Source organism: Pseudopipra pipra, chromosome 1, assembly GCF_036250125.1.
Source record: "Pseudopipra pipra isolate bDixPip1 chromosome 1, bDixPip1.hap1, whole genome shotgun sequence".
Classification (NCBI taxonomy): Eukaryota; Metazoa; Chordata; class Aves; order Passeriformes; family Pipridae; genus Pseudopipra; species Pseudopipra pipra.
In genome coordinates this window covers 126272742-126290541 of record NC_087549.1, presented here as the reverse complement: position 1 = coordinate 126290541, position 17800 = coordinate 126272742, and the positions used below count along the sequence as shown (strand labels likewise).

At 39.3% G+C, this 17800-nt stretch overlaps 1 protein-coding gene across 3 annotated transcripts in view; it reads right to left on the bottom strand.

Annotated features, from left to right (window-relative positions):
• AGMO (alkylglycerol monooxygenase) overlaps positions 1-3656 on the bottom strand; it is a 190533-nt gene extending 186877 nt beyond the window's left edge. For all 3 annotated transcript variants that reach the window (XM_064676100.1, XM_064676116.1, XM_064676108.1), the window contains exon 1: positions 3315-3656. In XM_064676100.1, coding sequence (XP_064532170.1) covers positions 3315-3641 — 327 coding nt within the window. In that variant the 5' untranslated portion in view covers positions 3642-3656. The remainder of the gene's footprint in view (positions 1-3314) is intronic.
• Positions 3657-17800: the final 14144 nt, after the last annotated feature.

Genomic DNA, 17800 nt, shown 5'->3' with positions numbered 1-17800 from the left:
TTGCAAAAAAAAATAATATTCTAAGTTGAAACACAGCATACATTCATAGTTGTATTGCTTTTCTTGAAACAGTTTCTATTTTCTTAAAGTCCCAGATTCTTATAGCATAAGATTCTCAACTTTCAAGTAAAACTAAATATGAAGGTTCTGTGCCTCATTATTTAGAAGCAAACCCTAAAATGTGAATTGAGTTTAAATGTGAACTTAGTCTTTAGGCTCTCAAGAGAGTAAATAGAAAAGAAAAAAAATATTATTAAATTGAAATTAATTTCATTTTGGGGTTGAAATTATGAAAATTATGAATGTATGGTTCATAAAAACTATATTTGGCAAAAAAGCAGTATTCCTTATACCTATCTGTAGATTATGAGAAAATTAAAAAAAAAATAAAAGCAACCAAAAACAATCAACAGAGCAGAGTCTAATCTTATACCCATACAAAATAGGGTGCTCTTAAAAGGAAAGGGCAAGCATCAATATAGATTTGTAAGTCAGAATGTTCTGCCCTGCAGAAGGAAAACCAATATACTCTCTCTTCTCAGAAATAAGGAAAAATCAAGGGGTTTGTATTCTACATTCACATTTTGTCACATTTATGTGACAAAAACTCACATAAAAATAAATTCTATGATGATAATCCAAGATTCAGACCCCTTTTCCCAGAATTTTGAAGATTAGTTGAAAGGGTGACTTTTCCCTGGGTGCTGCTGCTGAGCTTTTCTACTTGTCGCTGGTAGCAGCTGATCCGCTCATGTTTGAAACAGGACTTGGGGCCTTCACATTCAACTCTGCCAACATACAGAGCACAATGCAGGGACCAGGAGCTGTCCTGCCTCCGAAAATGGAAGTAATATAACCACAGACAGAAAGTACACTGCATAAGTTAAGCTAACCAAACCATTGTGTTCCCAAAGGTCAGAGCTGCTTCACCCACTGCTGTCATTCCCTGCCTAGTTATAACAGCACAGACTAAACTCTAGCTCTAAGCAGCCACTCCGACAAAGTGCATATATTTCCTAAACTTCCCAAGTGCTCAGTTTTGCAGATCACTAAACCCATGAATATTTGAGTGAACTAGCAGGTTCTGCCACCTGTCTATTTTTGGAAGGTGCAAAACCCCACAGCTGTAGCCATGTGATCTACTGTACTAGAAATACTCTCATCTCTCTAATATACATGACAGATCACAGATCCAAGATGCAAATCCATCTTTTATACAGTGTCTCAGGAAAATAAAAAAAAAAAAAAAGAAAAATCCATACACTACTTAGGAGATGCAAAAGTAATCAGTAGTTTGTTTCACACATGCATCATCATGATTGTTATTTTTAAAAAGTGTGAATTAATTGAGCTGAGGCCTTCATTTAATATCAGGTCTACATTAGAATTGTTTTTTTCTTCTGTGTAGGGTTGATCTCAAACATCCACTTGTACCAACCTCCATCTTTACCAACTCAAGGGGTTACCACTCCAAGCCCTCCTTGAAAGGCTCATCGGTTCACTATTAAATCTATTCCTGATTATTCCAATGGATATGCTCCTCTTTCAATTGTTCCTTAAACAGTCCAAGAAAAGCAGCTAGAGAAGGACTGTAGATAGTTACCTTCTGCCCACAAACATGGCCAGAAGAGGAAGGATGAGCACTGTCTAAGCTCAAACCAAAGCCATAGAGTTAAAACAGCTATATCCCTAAAATACTTCATACAACCACATGACCAAGCTTCAAAATATCTGTTCTAGTAACAAACACACTGGCCAGGAGGGAAATCTAGTACAGCTAACTCAAGATAGGAATTATATGAAAGTATAACTGTAATGGGAAACCCATTTTTAGTGCAGTTTTTTGTGAGATACTCCTTTAAAATGTATCACAACAGTGCTCTACAACAGCATAAGTCTGCAGGCACTTTTATAATTCAAATGGGTATTAAGAATCCTTACACAAACTTACAGGTATGTGCCCAGTATAAGAAATTCCATGTTTGGCCAAGGTCTGAGCTTAATATTTCACCCAGGAGAGGAAAGCCCAGGGATGTTAAGGAATGCTGCTGACAAGAAAGTGAATGATACTCTTTTGGAAATGTGGGAGCAGTAAAAGGGACTGAGATAGTAGATAAGAGCTTGAGGGAGATATCAGCTGACAAAGCAAAACCATCAAGCTCTAGAGTCTTCCTTGACCATGACGCTATAGATTAGTTGCAAAACACCTCTGAGGACAGCAGTCCATCGACCAGACACTGCACGCACATGCTGAGCTTGCAGCAGCTGTCTGCTTACACTATCCAAAAGGGCAACCTTTGCTGATAACATCCATCAGTGAGGGGCTGCTGCATACTACAATTCCGAGAAAGCTGCTGATGGTGTTACACTGCCCAACCCCGCAAAACCCATGACACCCCCATTGCAGCCTGACAGCAGCTGCTGCACAGCAGTCCAAGGTACACCTGGCAGAGAAGCTAGACAGAACTACGAAGACCCATGTAAAAAGTTCAGATCTTCAGTGAAGCTGGGCTAAATTTTCTTTGTCAAGTGCAAAATAGTGTTTATCTGCGGTTTCTGCGAACAGCTGACATCGATCTGGGTTCAGCAGGAGCCGACTGTCAAGATACGTACAATAGACACGACAGAACAGAGCAAAGGTACCTTCTTGGAAGTGGATAAACTGGCAGGGCAGGAGCACAGGGAGAGATATGCTGCTGCCTGCTGACAAGGGAGTTCTCACCCCTGACCTCTGTACTCTTGCATTGGAGCTTTAGGACACAGCACTGTTCCAGCACAAATATTTGTTCTAAATTCTCTTAAACAATCTTTATTTTTTATTTTGAATAGAAACTTTTTATTTTTCTTTCTTTGACTGAGGTTGTACTACTTGCCTTAAGCACTCAAAGAGACCTGACTTTTTGCTTGCTATAAGAACGGTAACAGCCAAACATAGTATCATGTTTTCTGGTTTACTCATTTCACTTTGCTGTCACTGTTCAGCTTGTCGGTGCTGATGGATATAACATTAACATCAACCCTCCGATATTTGGGGTGCTTCTCTGAAAACTTTAGCTCCTGGTATCAGGAGAAAGCATCTGAGCCTTCATTTGAAATACATGAAGATAAGGGGCACGGTTACTCTGGCAGCTTATAGGCAGAAAGCCCAGGAGTGAAAGCCGCCAGAGAAACACGAGGTATTTAATTTTCACTTAGGTGCCCTTTCGCGGACATCGTTCCTTTGGGCCGGCTGTGGTTTTTTACAGAGGCGGAGGTGGGCGGAGGGGAGGAGGGCTAGGAGTGCTGCCGGGGGTGGGAGAGGAGGGGACTCTTACCTTCTCCACGTAGTCGGGCACCTCCTCCAGCGAGCGGAAGGAGCTCTCTCCGGGCGGCAGCGTGTAGAAGAGGGCGCGGAGCTGCTGGCCCGGCGTGGGGTCCCGCGGGCCGCCCGCCTCGCTGCCCGCGGCCATGGCCCGGCCGCGCTGCCCCGCTCCGCTCCGCGGGTGCGCACAGCGCGGACCGACCGACAGACGGACGGACCGACCGACCGCCCACCCACAGCACCGCAGCGCTCGGCCCCGCTGCCTCGCCTCCTCACCCCGTGGAGCTGCGGGCTTAAGGGCTTCTGTGGGGAAAGCCTCCCGTTTCTTATTTCTCTGCATCGTGCTGTTTTGGAGGTTTGCTTGGCATTGGCGTTCTTTTTTGTATGTGTCATCACTACCTGGCCCGCTTCTGGAAGCTGAGAAAGCCCCGCACACACCTTCCCTGCCCACTGCACACCCCAGCTCCCTTTGTACCCTCAAAAATGTCAGAACCTCAAAAAACAGCAGACCTCAAGCTATCCTTTCTCAATTTTACACAGATTTCCACACAAAAAATATATAATACTGCTAAGGTTTTGACTTCTGCATAAAAATAAAATGTTAAGCATTTTGAGAAAAAGGCCGTGGTGTGCTTTGTTGGCTCCTTTGTTCAGCTGTATGGACCAGTCCAGCATTCTTCACGCTAAAACATTTTATTTTGTAATAGGCCTTATCACAGTTCAATTTTATGCAGTTTAATTAACATGACTACACTGAAGGTAGGCTCTAGAAGCCATCAATCCTGCTCTCATTTACAAAGAAAATTAGGGCAATACAAAGAAACAGTGAAAACAAATGCATGCTAGATCCTTATAGAAAATTACTTTTAGAAATGGGTTGGTCTCTTCTCTCAGGCACTCAGCAACAGGACAAGGGGGCACGGGCTTAAGCTCCGCCAGGGGAAATTTAAGTTGGATATCAGGAGAAAATTCTTTACAGAGAGAGTGATCAGGCATTGGAATGGGCTGCCCAGAGAGGTGGTGGATTCACCATCCCTGGAGATTTTTAAACGCAGATTGGACGTGGCACTGAGTGCCATGATCTAGTAAATGGACTGGATTTGGACCAAGGGTTGGACTCGATGATCTCGGAGGTCTTTTCCAACCCAATCGATTCTATGATTCTATGATTCTATGACAGGTTTTTACATTCAACACTTTCAATCTGAAGCTAAGGAGCATGTCAAATGTTTGTTTATCACACGATGTTTAGTGTTAGTACAAATAATAAGCTTTGTGATAGATTAATAAGAAATAAAAATGAAATGTCCCAACAATTCCTTCATCTCAAATGTTCAGTTCTGCTTACAGTCAGCCAAAGAAACGGACTGTAGATCCTACTGTTAAGGATTTTACCACAATTTAAATTCTGGCAGTAATTAAATTAAGAAAAACATTTTACTTTGAATCAACCCTTAATTTTGGAAAGGAACTATGCCAGATAATTTCAGCTGAAGTAAAGCAGGGATATCAGAAAGTCATTGGACATACCAATAAAATATTTTACTTTAAACTGAGTAAGGCACAAGTATTGTAAAGTGGCATTGATGATGAAATAAAGTTGGGCACTCTCTCAATATATATAGTTTATACTAGTATTATGATATGAGGGGAAAAAAATAAAATTTAAATGCTTTAAAATTGCATCCTAATATTCTCAACTTCACTGATTTATGATAATCTCAGGTTCTTCTAGAACTCTAGTTATTAACTTCTAAAATATCAATCTAAATGAAAATTCAAAATTTACTCAAAATCACACAAATCAACAGCATTCTGACTAGATCTTCATTGCAAGCAGTGGTAGAAAACATTTTCCTGTTCATTTAAATTAGCTTTAGTATTTCTATGACATTACTCTCACATTCAACCTCCTTTAACTCACCATAACCTGTCACACCCTCTCAGCAGGCTCTCCTGAGCCCTTCATTGTTCTGGTGCTGGTGTTATCTTGCTCCACCATCAGCTCACAGAGTTAAAAATGGCCTAAACTTAATCCCATAAAAATTGTTATCAGTGAACTGTATTGGGGGACCACTCTGGGGTAAGAACAATTAGCAGGGAAAGGGAGCCACACAAGCCGAGATGCATTTCAGGTACCATGGAACCAGTACATTGTATCACACCATTCTGGGAAATAAGATAATCCATCAAGTTTTTAGGACTTTCTACTTTCTTAAAAATTATTATTTTGGACCCTCATTTCACTGTAAGTTGTCACCCCAGTATCACTGCACTGAAGCTCTTGCTTTCAAAACCAAAGGAAGGAATTTGGACTTGATCACGTTTCACAGGGGAAAAAGATGGGTTGTGTTTTCCAGCTTGTATCCAAGGAAAAATAGCTGATAGCACTGCAATAGCTACACCTCTGGTGAGGAGAAGAACAATTTTAAATCTTATCTGGAGCATCTATGAGTGTTTGATAGGCTCCAGTAGTCTGGCTTGACAAGTGTAGCTGCTTTGTCTACTTATGCCTTGAAACTTAGCATGCAGTTTTCAGTGCTCATTCTTTTTGCTGCTAAAGAAGAAAAAGAAAATAAAGCACCCAGGAATGTTCCTTTGTTGGAGGCATTAATCCTTTCCCAGACAATGCTACCTCCATTCAGTGACCTTGCAGAATTTTTTTGCGAGAGTTACTTTTTTTAATTATTTTATTTCCTACAAAGAGTTAATCTGCTTTTTTTCCTCTTCACCGCAGCAAAAGAATAGAAAAGCTGATATTTCCCATCCTATACTGCCATCAAAAATGCAGAGGGATGTTCTGTCTGGAGGCTGGGCTTCTGCTGTTGACTAGTAGATCATTCCAATAACTAAGGTAACAAAGGTCTCTGTTCTACTTAGAGGAAATTGGGAAGCTGGCCTAACATGATCTGTAGGTGGATCATATTTTGTTTTCTCTAAAGAGCTCCATCCCACCCACTCCATGAACAGAGAACGCCCAGAGTCTTCCTGTTTGGGTCTCTCTAAGCACTATATATATAATGGCCAGTCTTCGCAAGCGAAGATTTGGGAAAGGTCATAAACCCTTCGAGCCTGCGCAATGGATTTTTTAGGTGAGACACAGCGTGCGCTGAACTGAGCCCACCCTTTAATCCTGAGGTTCATCTGCCGGGGCCGAGCAAAGCTTGGACAGTGGCAGTGAGGTCCCCAGGACGTAGCTGGATTGCCATACAAGGCTGACGAGCTCCAGCTGCCCAGGGGGCCGGGAATTGAACCCGGGTCGCAGCGGTGCGAGTCCTGCACTCTAACCACTAGACCACCAGAGGCCCAGCACTAAATAATAAAGTCATAAAGGGAATTAGGGCAGGTTGAAATTGGGATGGGCCATATAGTCTGCCTTGGCAGTCATTCACTGCAAACTGAATCATATCCAGAGTGGAGCTGGGTTTAGTATGCTCTGTTTATGTGATAGTATCTTTGAATATAGAAATACTTTGTATGATGAGTACACTGTGACAAGCAGCTGTCAGAATAATTTTGTATCACCATTCTGCCTATACAGCACCTAGGCTTGGCAGTGGATGACATTAGGGGAGCACTAAATGCATCAGCATTATTATAAAATTGGTATTACAGAATATTTGCAATGCTGTCTTTGTCAGTGATAAACTCTACATCATACAGTACCATTTAAAAAAATAGTCGTGTTTAATTTGTTGATATTATAATGGCCAGTCTTCGCGAGCGAAGATTTTGGGAAAGGTCATTAACCGTTCCAGCCTGCGCAGTGGATTTTTTAGGTGAGACACAGCGTGCGCTGAACTGAGCCCACCCTTTAGTCCTGAGGTTCATCTGCCGGGGCCGAGCAAAGCTTGGACAGTGGCAGTGAGGTCCCCAGGATGTAGGTTTGTTTAGAGTGACCTTCTCTTAGGTGGATTGCCTACCGAGGCTGACGAGCTCCACCTGCCCAGGGGGCCGGGAATCGAACCCGGGTCGCAGTGGTGAGAGTCAGGCACTCTAACCACTAGACCACCAGAGGCCCCCTGTTGATATTATAAGCAGTATGTATTAATGCACAGTTCTTAATAATAGCATACTACTGACTCCAAAGACCTGAAGACAAGGATGTTTTGAGTATTAATCAACATCATGCTATGCACTTGGCCACTTACTGCTAACTTTCCATTTCTTCTGCACAGAACTGGTAATGACAGAAGAATGTTCCTATATGATCATTCTAAATTATTTAATTCAGTTCAACTTGTTAGCAAAATCAATTTATTCAAGGGTTGCCAAGACATCCAGCAAAAATAATACACCCTTTAGTGAGTCTGTTGGTGATAAGTGTACGTACTAGTCTCACAATTTTATCCTCTTATGTTTGTTATAGCATCTATTCCTGATCCTATAGAAGGTTATTGTTCATTACTTGTTTTTCTTGGGTTTTTTTGTTTAGAGGTTTTTTGGGGTTTTTTTGTTGTTGGTTTGTTGGTTTTTTTCAACACAGTGGTAGATCTACTATCTTCTGTAGATCTGCTATCTTCTTTCTCTTATGGAGAAAATATTTTTTAATTTTTTTTATTTCTAAAATTCCTTATCTTCCTTCTTTTGTCACCTAATGTATTGATCTTGGGAATCATTTGCACCTTAGACTCTGGTCCCCTCCTTAGCTGAGCCGGATGCTGATTTTCTCCTAGAACATGTGTGGGTAGCACTGTTTTCTACTTCTTTGTTTTTAATTTCTCCATCATTTAGTTTGCCCTAGCACTGAGACTGACAGGATTGCTCCATGAGTTTATTTCACAAACTCACATAGCAAGAAATCAAGCCAGAAAATAAACAGTTTTATATTTCTCCACTGCTCTAGTGAACTAAGTGGCTAAAGAGAGTGTCCACAGAGTGCAGGAGTTGGCATGAAACTACAGGAGAAAGTGCAAGACCACACAGCTACAAAACTGAGATGGGAGAATGAAATGGAAAGAGGACTTCTTCATTCAGCAGCAGCAAGTTATTAGAGCAACTGAACAGTTGATGGAGTCACTGCCTCCTGTGCATTTGTCAAAAATATGGCTTTGGCAGGCTATCATATGTCAGCAGGGAACTACATCCAAACAGTTGATGCTTCCTTCACATCAGCACTTCAGTACCTTTGTTTCAAAGTTTTCCTTTTTTTTTCCTCTGGAAAGTCAATCTCTACCAGGATGGAATCTTTTTCTTTTATTTCCCTGTGCTGTACATACTGCATTTTATGGGTTGGTATTGGTTGGACAGGAAAGTTCCCTGGTACTTCATCTTCTAGCTGCCACACGTGGATGGGGTCATGCGACATCTTCTGGAAGGACAGGAGAATGGTGCTCTCCATGGGATCCACAAGGGACCATTGGTCTGCAAGGAAGCCAGGAGGGGATAGTTCAAGGGGTGTAGCAGATGAAAGATGTACCATGAGATGAGGAGGCAGGGACCTGATCAGAAAGAGGACAAGAGTGGCCCAGAGCCACAGGAGGGAGGTTATCCTGGAGACAGAGGAGCTTTACAGAGGTTGCTGCAGAAAAGCAGCTGAGATTACAGGCTGAGACATATACTGGAAGTAATGGCTAACCCTATTAGGATACAGTGAGCAGCAGGAATTGGTATTCATGCTCTGTATTTTTATTAGTGCTCAGCAAAAAGCTCAGTGTTCTCTATTTTAGAAGCTACTTCAGTTTAAGTTTTTCTATTGTAGTAAAACAGTGTTAGGGGGAAAATCCTTTCAGTCTGATTGCTCTGCTGTCTGGGAAGACAGACGAGGAGATACATCCTGAAGCTCTGTCTGATTTTGAAAACTAAATCACAAGCAGAAAGTCCTGTAACATGTTTACTTATTAGCCTTCTTGAACAGTGCTGTAATGGCAAGAAGTTCCAAAGAGAGCCTAAGTAGTGGTTTCAGCCCACCCCCCCTTCTAGCTGCATGTTGTGCACTCTTGGTGCTTCCCCTGTGCAAACCTTGGTAGTCATTAGACACTGCACTGAGCCATTTTAACATCAACAGAAAAAATGGCCCAACAAAGCACTAAAACTGGCTTGAGTTGTTCTGATCTGAAGACAAGACAGAGATTCACAACAGAAAGAATGATCAGGGCAACATGGTAGTCTAGATTCTACCCTTCTGAGGAAAGCTTGGGAACTTCAACTTTATCCATCTCATGTCTGAGCTCTGTAGAAAGATTTGTCAATAAACCAGCATGCGGTCTAACTAAATGACTGCTAATCCTTTGTCGGCATGACTCATCACCTGGGCTGTCAGCTGCCCATGGCTGGGCTCCTCGTATGCCCCATCTATTGGGTGTTCAGCTACCAATCTGCTAAAGAGGTGAATCCTTAATTAGGGAAGTTATTGACACTCCCTGAAGTTCAGGGAGCAGTCATCAGGGTACTCAGGCAAGCTGAAGAATAAGGCAGACACCATTTTGGAGTATTTTTGTAACATTTTCATCATTTTATGCATTTGAAATACTTAAATCTTTTGTTCTTACTGAGGAAAAAATGTGGTGGGTTTTTTGGGGTTTTTTTGGTGGGAGAGGGGATGGGATGGGAGTTACTGGAAAAATAAATTCCATCTTCAAGGCAGGCCTACCAAGTAACTTTAGAAGAACAGCCTGCCCACCTGTTGCGAGTATTTTTCCAAATTTTATTTGGCATGCTCTGCTGTGCAATTTCTTGCGCTTTTATTTCTGAAAATCTTAGTTTAGTTTATTAGGAACACTAAGATTCAGGTTGCTTTGTGCTGTAGCCTACATGATAGGTCAGCATTATATAGCTTAGAACCTCAGATTCAGTATAGATCGCTTTATACATCAAGATCATTTGATCAGACATGCTATAACCTATTTAATAGGTCTTTGTGCTGTCTGACCTGTGATTATAACTATTTGTTATTGCCAGAACAGTCTCTGATGTTTTTGAATTAGGAGCAGATGAATATCAACAAATATCCAAATGGATGAATATCCAGAATTCTGAAACATCTCATGATATGAGATGCACACATAAGATAATAGCTACATGCTACCACTTTACTCCATGTGCACAAGCAGACATTGTTTGAGTCATTTCTGAGTGGAAGAATGTGAAGTACAACGTTTCAACCAAGACTAATCAAAACACTGATTTTTTTTTATCATAAAGAACAGTCAGAGAATTTTAAAGATTATTCCCATATATGTGAAATTCAACAAAAAGACAGTTGTCATAAGTTAACACTGAACACATTTTTAAAGATGTATTCTAGCACCAGCAGCAGATGTACTTGATAAAAATCACTGTAATATTTTAAAACTTAAGATCTTGAAGAATCATTTGGCCTTAAATCAACTATTTTTCTTTATCATGAGGAATGGGGAATAATTTCTCTTTCCTGGGAAAACCACATAGTTTCTGTTTCTATCTAGCATGCAAATCCCTAGTCCTTGAGGGAGAGATTATTTTCTGTGTATTACTCCCTTGAATAAACTACAGTGAGTTATAACTCCTGAGTGCAATTAATGTGTTTGAATAAAATAAAAAGAGTAAAAAGCTTAGGTACCAAAAGGGGTGAAATACTTTTGGAAAGGTGGAAATCCCCTTTTTCTTTTCTTCCAATGAATAAGTTACCTGGGCCTCTGGCAGGCAACAAGCCTCCTATGCTAGTAAGCATGTTAGGAGATGAACACTGTCAGCTCTCCACCACTCAAAGGGACTCTACAACTACTGTCCCCTACCACTTCAGAGTGAGTGCTCACTTCTTGTCCAGCTGCCTCTGTGCTCACCCTTTGCAGAGTTTGCTCCCCTTCCTTGCCTTTAAGCCAGTGCATCAATACTGCAAATTCATGTCTGAGGGCAAAGAAAGAGCCTTTCTTCTGCTGCCCAGAATCACAAGCTGGCAGCCTCCTCCACCCAGGGAGTCTCCGTCCACCACTCATCCACAAATAACCTCTCACTTTCCTTTGCTTGTTGTATGTTGCAGCTGATGCTTATACTGCTCCAGGGGCTCTGTGAAGACACTGCCCATCACCTGCCTGTTATCCTTGAAATTAGACACTTCCTCTTACAGTCACACAAATCCTCTCACTACTCCCTTAACCCAGTGCCTAAGTACCTCTTCCAAAGCACACCTCCCACCTTGAAACCACCCCAGAGAGAAGTACCAAGTGCTCCCTGCAGCCCAAACCTGCATGAGGGCATCCTTCTTGTTCCAATTCTTTTGATACGCTCCAAGTAATTTATCTGTAACATGTTCAGAACCAAACCTTACAATATTGTGCAATCTCATGCTACCTGGAGACATTCCAGCCTGCTCTTCACATCTCAGCTGGCTCTTTAGTTTTCAAAATACCTACTAGCTGAAGTCCTACTGACTGAAGTCCTACATTCTTTTCTAATCAGCAATTAGATAAAAACAGAAGTTGCAGGCCATTTTTAAAATCAACAGCATTCCTTTCAGAAGGTAACTGGATGAAGCTGTAGCTCCAGAAGGCCCTGGAAGATAACAGAAACAACTAAATGCTGAAATTTGAACTGAAGAAAAATTAAAACCAGAACAAAAACTAATTAATAAATACAACAAAATATGCAAATAACTGTTAGAGGGAAAAAAAGATAAGACAAAAAAAACTTACAGGAAAGCAAGCAAGTGAAAATTCATATATAAAATCATATATAAAATCTAGAACAGTAATCTATTTAGAGGTCCCAGCACCAGGTAGCATATGATGAGGTAACTAAAGACTACTGTAATCCATAAGCGCTGGACATGTCTGTTAAACTTGAAGATAAATGTTTTCAATTTTTTGAGTGCATTTCATTTTTCAAGCCTGCAGTTCATTTCATGCTGCACATTTTTTAATACAATATGAAAAGCAAGAATAACTCTAAAAGTTATTTGATAAAACAAATGATTGAAATTAGTATGATCAATCAAATGACAAGTAATATATATATATCATATTTTACCAAAGAAAAACTTTTTTTTTCGCTTTTTCTGTCCTCTTTTTTGTATGATGAATGTAAGCGAAAAATAATATGAAATTTCATTTATGCATGCACAATACTTTGAGGGAAAAAAAGACTATCCACTACAAAATTCACTTAGGAAGTCCCTACTTTTTCCTCCTTCTTTCTTGTTCCCCACATATTCATGAATGTTTCTAATCTCTTTTTATGTTCGGGGAATGAAATAGGCTTCAAATTTGTATGTCATAAGTATGGAATGTATTCCCTGATATTAAGTTGTGGGGAATCCTTCCAGTGTTACAGAGTAACTTATACGGCAGCTGTGATCAAGATGTCTGTAAGGTTTTCTTTGCTGTGCTGTTTACCTGTTCTGAAACACTTACTGTTTTAATGTCTGAGCCAAAGCCCAATCAGAATAGTAAGATTTGTGTGTTTAGTGTTTTGGGGAACGCTTAAGGGTTTGTGGTTCTTTTGTGGCAATTTTTCAAGATACTGGAAGACAAAATAGTGGAAAATTAGAAAAAGATTTGCAAGAGTCCAGATGCAACTCTCAAGGTCAGTTCTGTCTGCTTAGGGTAGGTTTGCAATGAATCAGCTCCATAATTTTGACATGAACCATCTCTCTAGCTTTTAAGAGACTGATGAGCTACCTGGGGAATGTATGTTCATTGTTAAAAGTCTATGAAATCTTTCACAACCTAAATATTCAAACTGAATCAATCAATTTTTAAAATACATTGTCTTGCATTTTTCAATTAAAAAGAATATACATTGATCTCATATTTCTCTATAGTTACTTGTAAATTGGTGAAGATTTTAGACCATGACTCTCAGTCAGTAAAATTATTGTTGACATATTTAAGCCATTTTTGTAACATTGTTAGCACTTTCCTTTGGACCACAGACAGGTATATATTTGAATTTGGAATGCAGCGAGCAGAAGCAATAGGATGGGAAGTGGGGAAACCAAGAATTAACACAGGCTTACCTGTATCAACTCTTCAGAATTCAGAGAAGAAAGTTAATATTCACATCAGTCTCATTTTGAAAGTTCCACTGAATATGGGTGTATCTTTGGAGTCCAGGTGTTGTCACAAAGCTAAATAAATTTGAAACATGTAGATCTATATCTCTGATTTAGTCCCCAATACTTTTTTGCTTTTATAATTTTTCAGCTTTTTTAACTCTAATATAGTGAGCAAAGAAAGCCGTCTATATAAAAGCTTCATAAAGAAATAAATCCCTTTTTTTCTGTGGGTTTTTTTCCATTTTTTTTTCTCTGCTAGACCCTAGATGTAATGGTTACATACAGGTCTGTATTTGCTCTTACATTATAATACTGTAGCTGACACTGGGATTTGCAATGAGACATTTAGTGTGTAATTGTGAACTACCAGGTATATAGTGTGTAAACTACCAGGCAAATAGCATGTAAAATGTTGATATCCATCACATCCAGTCACGCTGCTTCCAGTGAGGCACATTCAACTTCCTCCACAGGCATCTTGTTGTACTGATGCTATCATATTAATAATGTCTTTGACCTTGTGCCAACTGGCATTTCAGAAGCTGAGAGTTTTCATTTTATTTTTTCAAATGAGAAGGGCAATGATCTCAACAATATTTTTCTTGGCTATTTTGGACAACTGAAGTTCTCTCCATTGGTCACATAAGTACTTAATCTAATTTTGTTTTTCTGAATCACACTTATGCAGGATGCCTTAGCCTCTGCTATAGTGTGGAGACAGACCAAAATTTTACCAACTTCCTATTTGAAACAAAGTTAAATGTGCAAGTAGTATTCTAACATTTTATATATATATATATGTTTTCTACAAGCTCTAGTTTTGCCTTGTAAATGTCTTATTTGTTGATGATTTTGTTATGATCGGGTTCACTTTGTAACTTGATTTGGGGTGAAAATTAATTTCAAATAAAAGTTTTCCAGAGAACAAGAATTACATTTTCAAAAAGGTTCTGAGATTGAGTTCTCTGTGAACACAGATATATTGTAGATATCATAGATAGAATCTATAAAGAGTTCAAATCAATTAAATTAAATTCAGAGGACTGGTTTGACTTCATCTCAGATTAATCAGTAAGTCTTCCCTGGATTTTGTATCTCACAAACACACACAAGAAAAGTCTTTAATGTCCTTAAAAATAAGATCTCTTTATTGCCTTGAGCATCACAGCATCACTTGTAGAATGCAGTTTCATGTTTTATGCCAGACCAGGTTCAGACACACTTGTACTTGAATTGGAGAAGATCAGTGTGGGAACTGAGCTGACAATTTTTTTTCTATAAATTGTCATCCTTTTAGAGATACCATGCCCAGGCATGATTTTATTGATGTTAGTCTGTGGAATTTGCCAGTATTCAGCTGATATGTGAGACATATCTCCCAATTCATAGTTACTAAAAATCACAAATTTTATTTTATATAAATATTTGCTGCAATCATCTTTGGCTTATTCAATTCATGTGTTAAAAAAATAAAAGTAACAAAGATTCACACATTGTTTTCTTTCCAGATAGGAGAAATTAAAAAACAAAGGAATGAAACCAAGTGTCCCAGACAAAATCTAGTTTGTGTAATTGCAGTAAGCAAAGCAGTGCTACTTAAGTAACTGCAGTTGTGGTTAGATGTATCATTATTCACGTTCACTTCTTCTGTTGCCATTTTCTGAATTGTTGTACAGCTGTGAAATTTTGTCTCAGAAAGACAGCTGCACAGCAGTGATAGGCAAAAATAGGGATAGTAGGTGCTTATGGTTTGCTTAAAGCTGCATATAACTTTCAGCATGATTCTTTAGATGCCAATTTAAATATCAGGATAATTTTTGCTGACAAAATTTCTAAGAAACCCCTATCTTCCTTGGTCATCAGAGTCTTATCAGACTCATCTGAGTTGATACCATAAAGAGTGTTCAGTGAAGAAGCCTTTTTTTAAACCATTGTGATTTTATGCTATTCTGAGGCAGTGGAAGGTGTTTGCACATAGTTGCAAATGTATTAGGAGATTATAGTCTCCTGCTAGAATGACAATAAGTTTCTCTACTGAACTGTCAAATGTTCTATTCAAAAAATCATTCAAAATGCCATTGTAGGATGGACTTGGTCACAAACTTATAGGCTTCATCCTCATTTAATCCATAATGTGAGCAGGCATGGGAGAGGTTTTAGCCATTAAAGCAATACAGCACAAAAACAATTATGGTGCAAATTTCAGTTTTGTTTTCATTTATTTCTAATCATAATGTGTTTATCCAAGCCTATATTCTGCAAATTAATGAAGAACCCACTCTACAAAGTAAATACAGGGATTTTGATAGGTATTCAACCTGAGCCAAAAAGGGATTTAGGGTTTTGTGGTTCCGTTGTGTAATGAAATTGCAATGGTATATTTCATAAATGTATTTATACAAAATCTGCTTTTAGTTTCACAAGAGCCTAACTCCAGCTTCATCAGGCTTATCTTCATGCCAGTGCTGGATCTTTAATTCTTCTTTTGTTAGTCTCTAAAGAGTCCGTATAACTTTTAACAGGAATCTGGCTGAGCCAAAAAGGAAATCATCTCAATAATGCTGCATGCCAGTGCTTTGTGTACATCTCATTATCACAATATGCTAAGGCTGTTAGAGGCTACACATGATATTGAAAACACCAGAGGAAGTGCTTATGAAAATAAAACTGTTCGTAGTAGAAGACTGGTAGTTCAAAATCATCCAGATGTCTCAGGGTTGATCAAAAATTTAACAGCACTAGATATTCAGTTACTTACAGGACTGCTCTTTATCTCAACATCATATCAATCTATTGTAAATATTTTGTCAAGAGACTGCTTAAGGCTGGAGAGAAAGTTGGATTACTTTCACCACTGATAAAGCAAACAATGCCAAGTCTTACTCTCCAAAGGAGTGAATGTGACTGTGCTTTCCTCATCCTCATTTTTTGAACCACTAACAATGTCAGTCATTCTCAACACCAAGATTACAAAAAGTAAAAGATTGTTTATGCAAAAAACCTCCTGGAAACGGCATAGGAAATAGGAAGCCTTGCATTTATACTGGTAATCCCTCACCTCCTAACAACACTCATCTGTTAGGGAGAGAGAAGTGTTGTAACATCTGGCTCAGTGTGGTGAGTTTTCATCTTCTGTTGGGAGGGCTGATGTCATGTAAGGAACAGAGCAGCACACTAACTGCTGTAAATGAGAGGCAGCAGCAGTGCTTGTCCTGGGAGCTGGGGCTCATGGATCAGCTGAATGGCTGCCTGCAGCCCTCATGTGTTGATTCTGGCCCATTAAACATCCTATTAATCTTCAAAAAGCTTTAAGGCATGAGTGGTTTGGAGAGTGAATATAGGTGAGAATTTGCAGGTGTCATTCACACAAAACAGCCATCTTCCACACTCTTTTCAACAAACAGCTTTCCTGGTCTTTCAGAGCACAGAAGGAAATTCTTTCCAGTACCTTTTACCCTGTCTGAAGTTTCTGAGAGCACCAAGACCCTTAACATTTTGCAAGACGGCAGTGCAAACATAAAGGAATGGAAGGTCAGTTTGTAAGAATCAGAAGGATATTTGTTTGGGAAAATTTATACACTTTATTCAGCCCACATCCTTTAACTTTCAGTTTTTGAATGTCACCACAATATATACTGCTGCATGAGTCATCTCAATCCTGTATCAACCAACGTTTCAATTCTCTCTAATATTCGTTCTATTCTTTTGGAAAAGAACAGCATGAAAGAATAGGGCAATTTTAGTCAATTTGACATTTATGCCATGCTTGACACCTGACTTCACTTTAGTAACACCTGCCTGAAGAATAATTAGCAGGCCACTTTTAAAGAAAGAACTTCCATACACCACAGATGGCATTTTTCATACCAGACAGGCAATGATGTATGTTGGAAGGGAGCCAAACTGTCTGCAAAAACTGTGAGAAATTCAAGACAGACATCTGAGTGGAAGGAAAGTTTTACCTTCCTTGACACCCCTACCCCCCTGCACCATTCAGGAACATCTGTTCAGACCTACCTCTACATAATGCACTTTATTTTTCTTATCTACTAATACCACAAATTGCAGAAAAAAAGCAGCATAGCAAGTTTCTTTTATATTGGTTACAAAACATATTATTTAATAACATAATACGGTGATTTGCCAGCTATACAGATCCCATATTACAAGACTCCTGTTAGAACCAAAAACAAAACTTTCATAACCCCATAATATGGGGTTCTCAACTCACATTTCCATAAAGTGGTCCTAATTTTCACTGCGTACTCAAAACTTTGTTGAAATCAGCATACCATGTGTCATAACAGAGGCACAAAGGCAACAGTCACTTTGGAAATTATTGGCTAATGTCTTAATCTTGGACTGTTCACTGATTTGTATGAACTTCTGTGTATACTTTGGGCTAAGTCCAAATCCTAGTGAAATCAATTGTAATCTTTCCATTTCCATCTATAGGCTTCAGATGAGCTCCTTTGCTGCCTTAGAAGAATCTTTACTTCTTCCTTGCAAAAATCCTGAGATCTCTT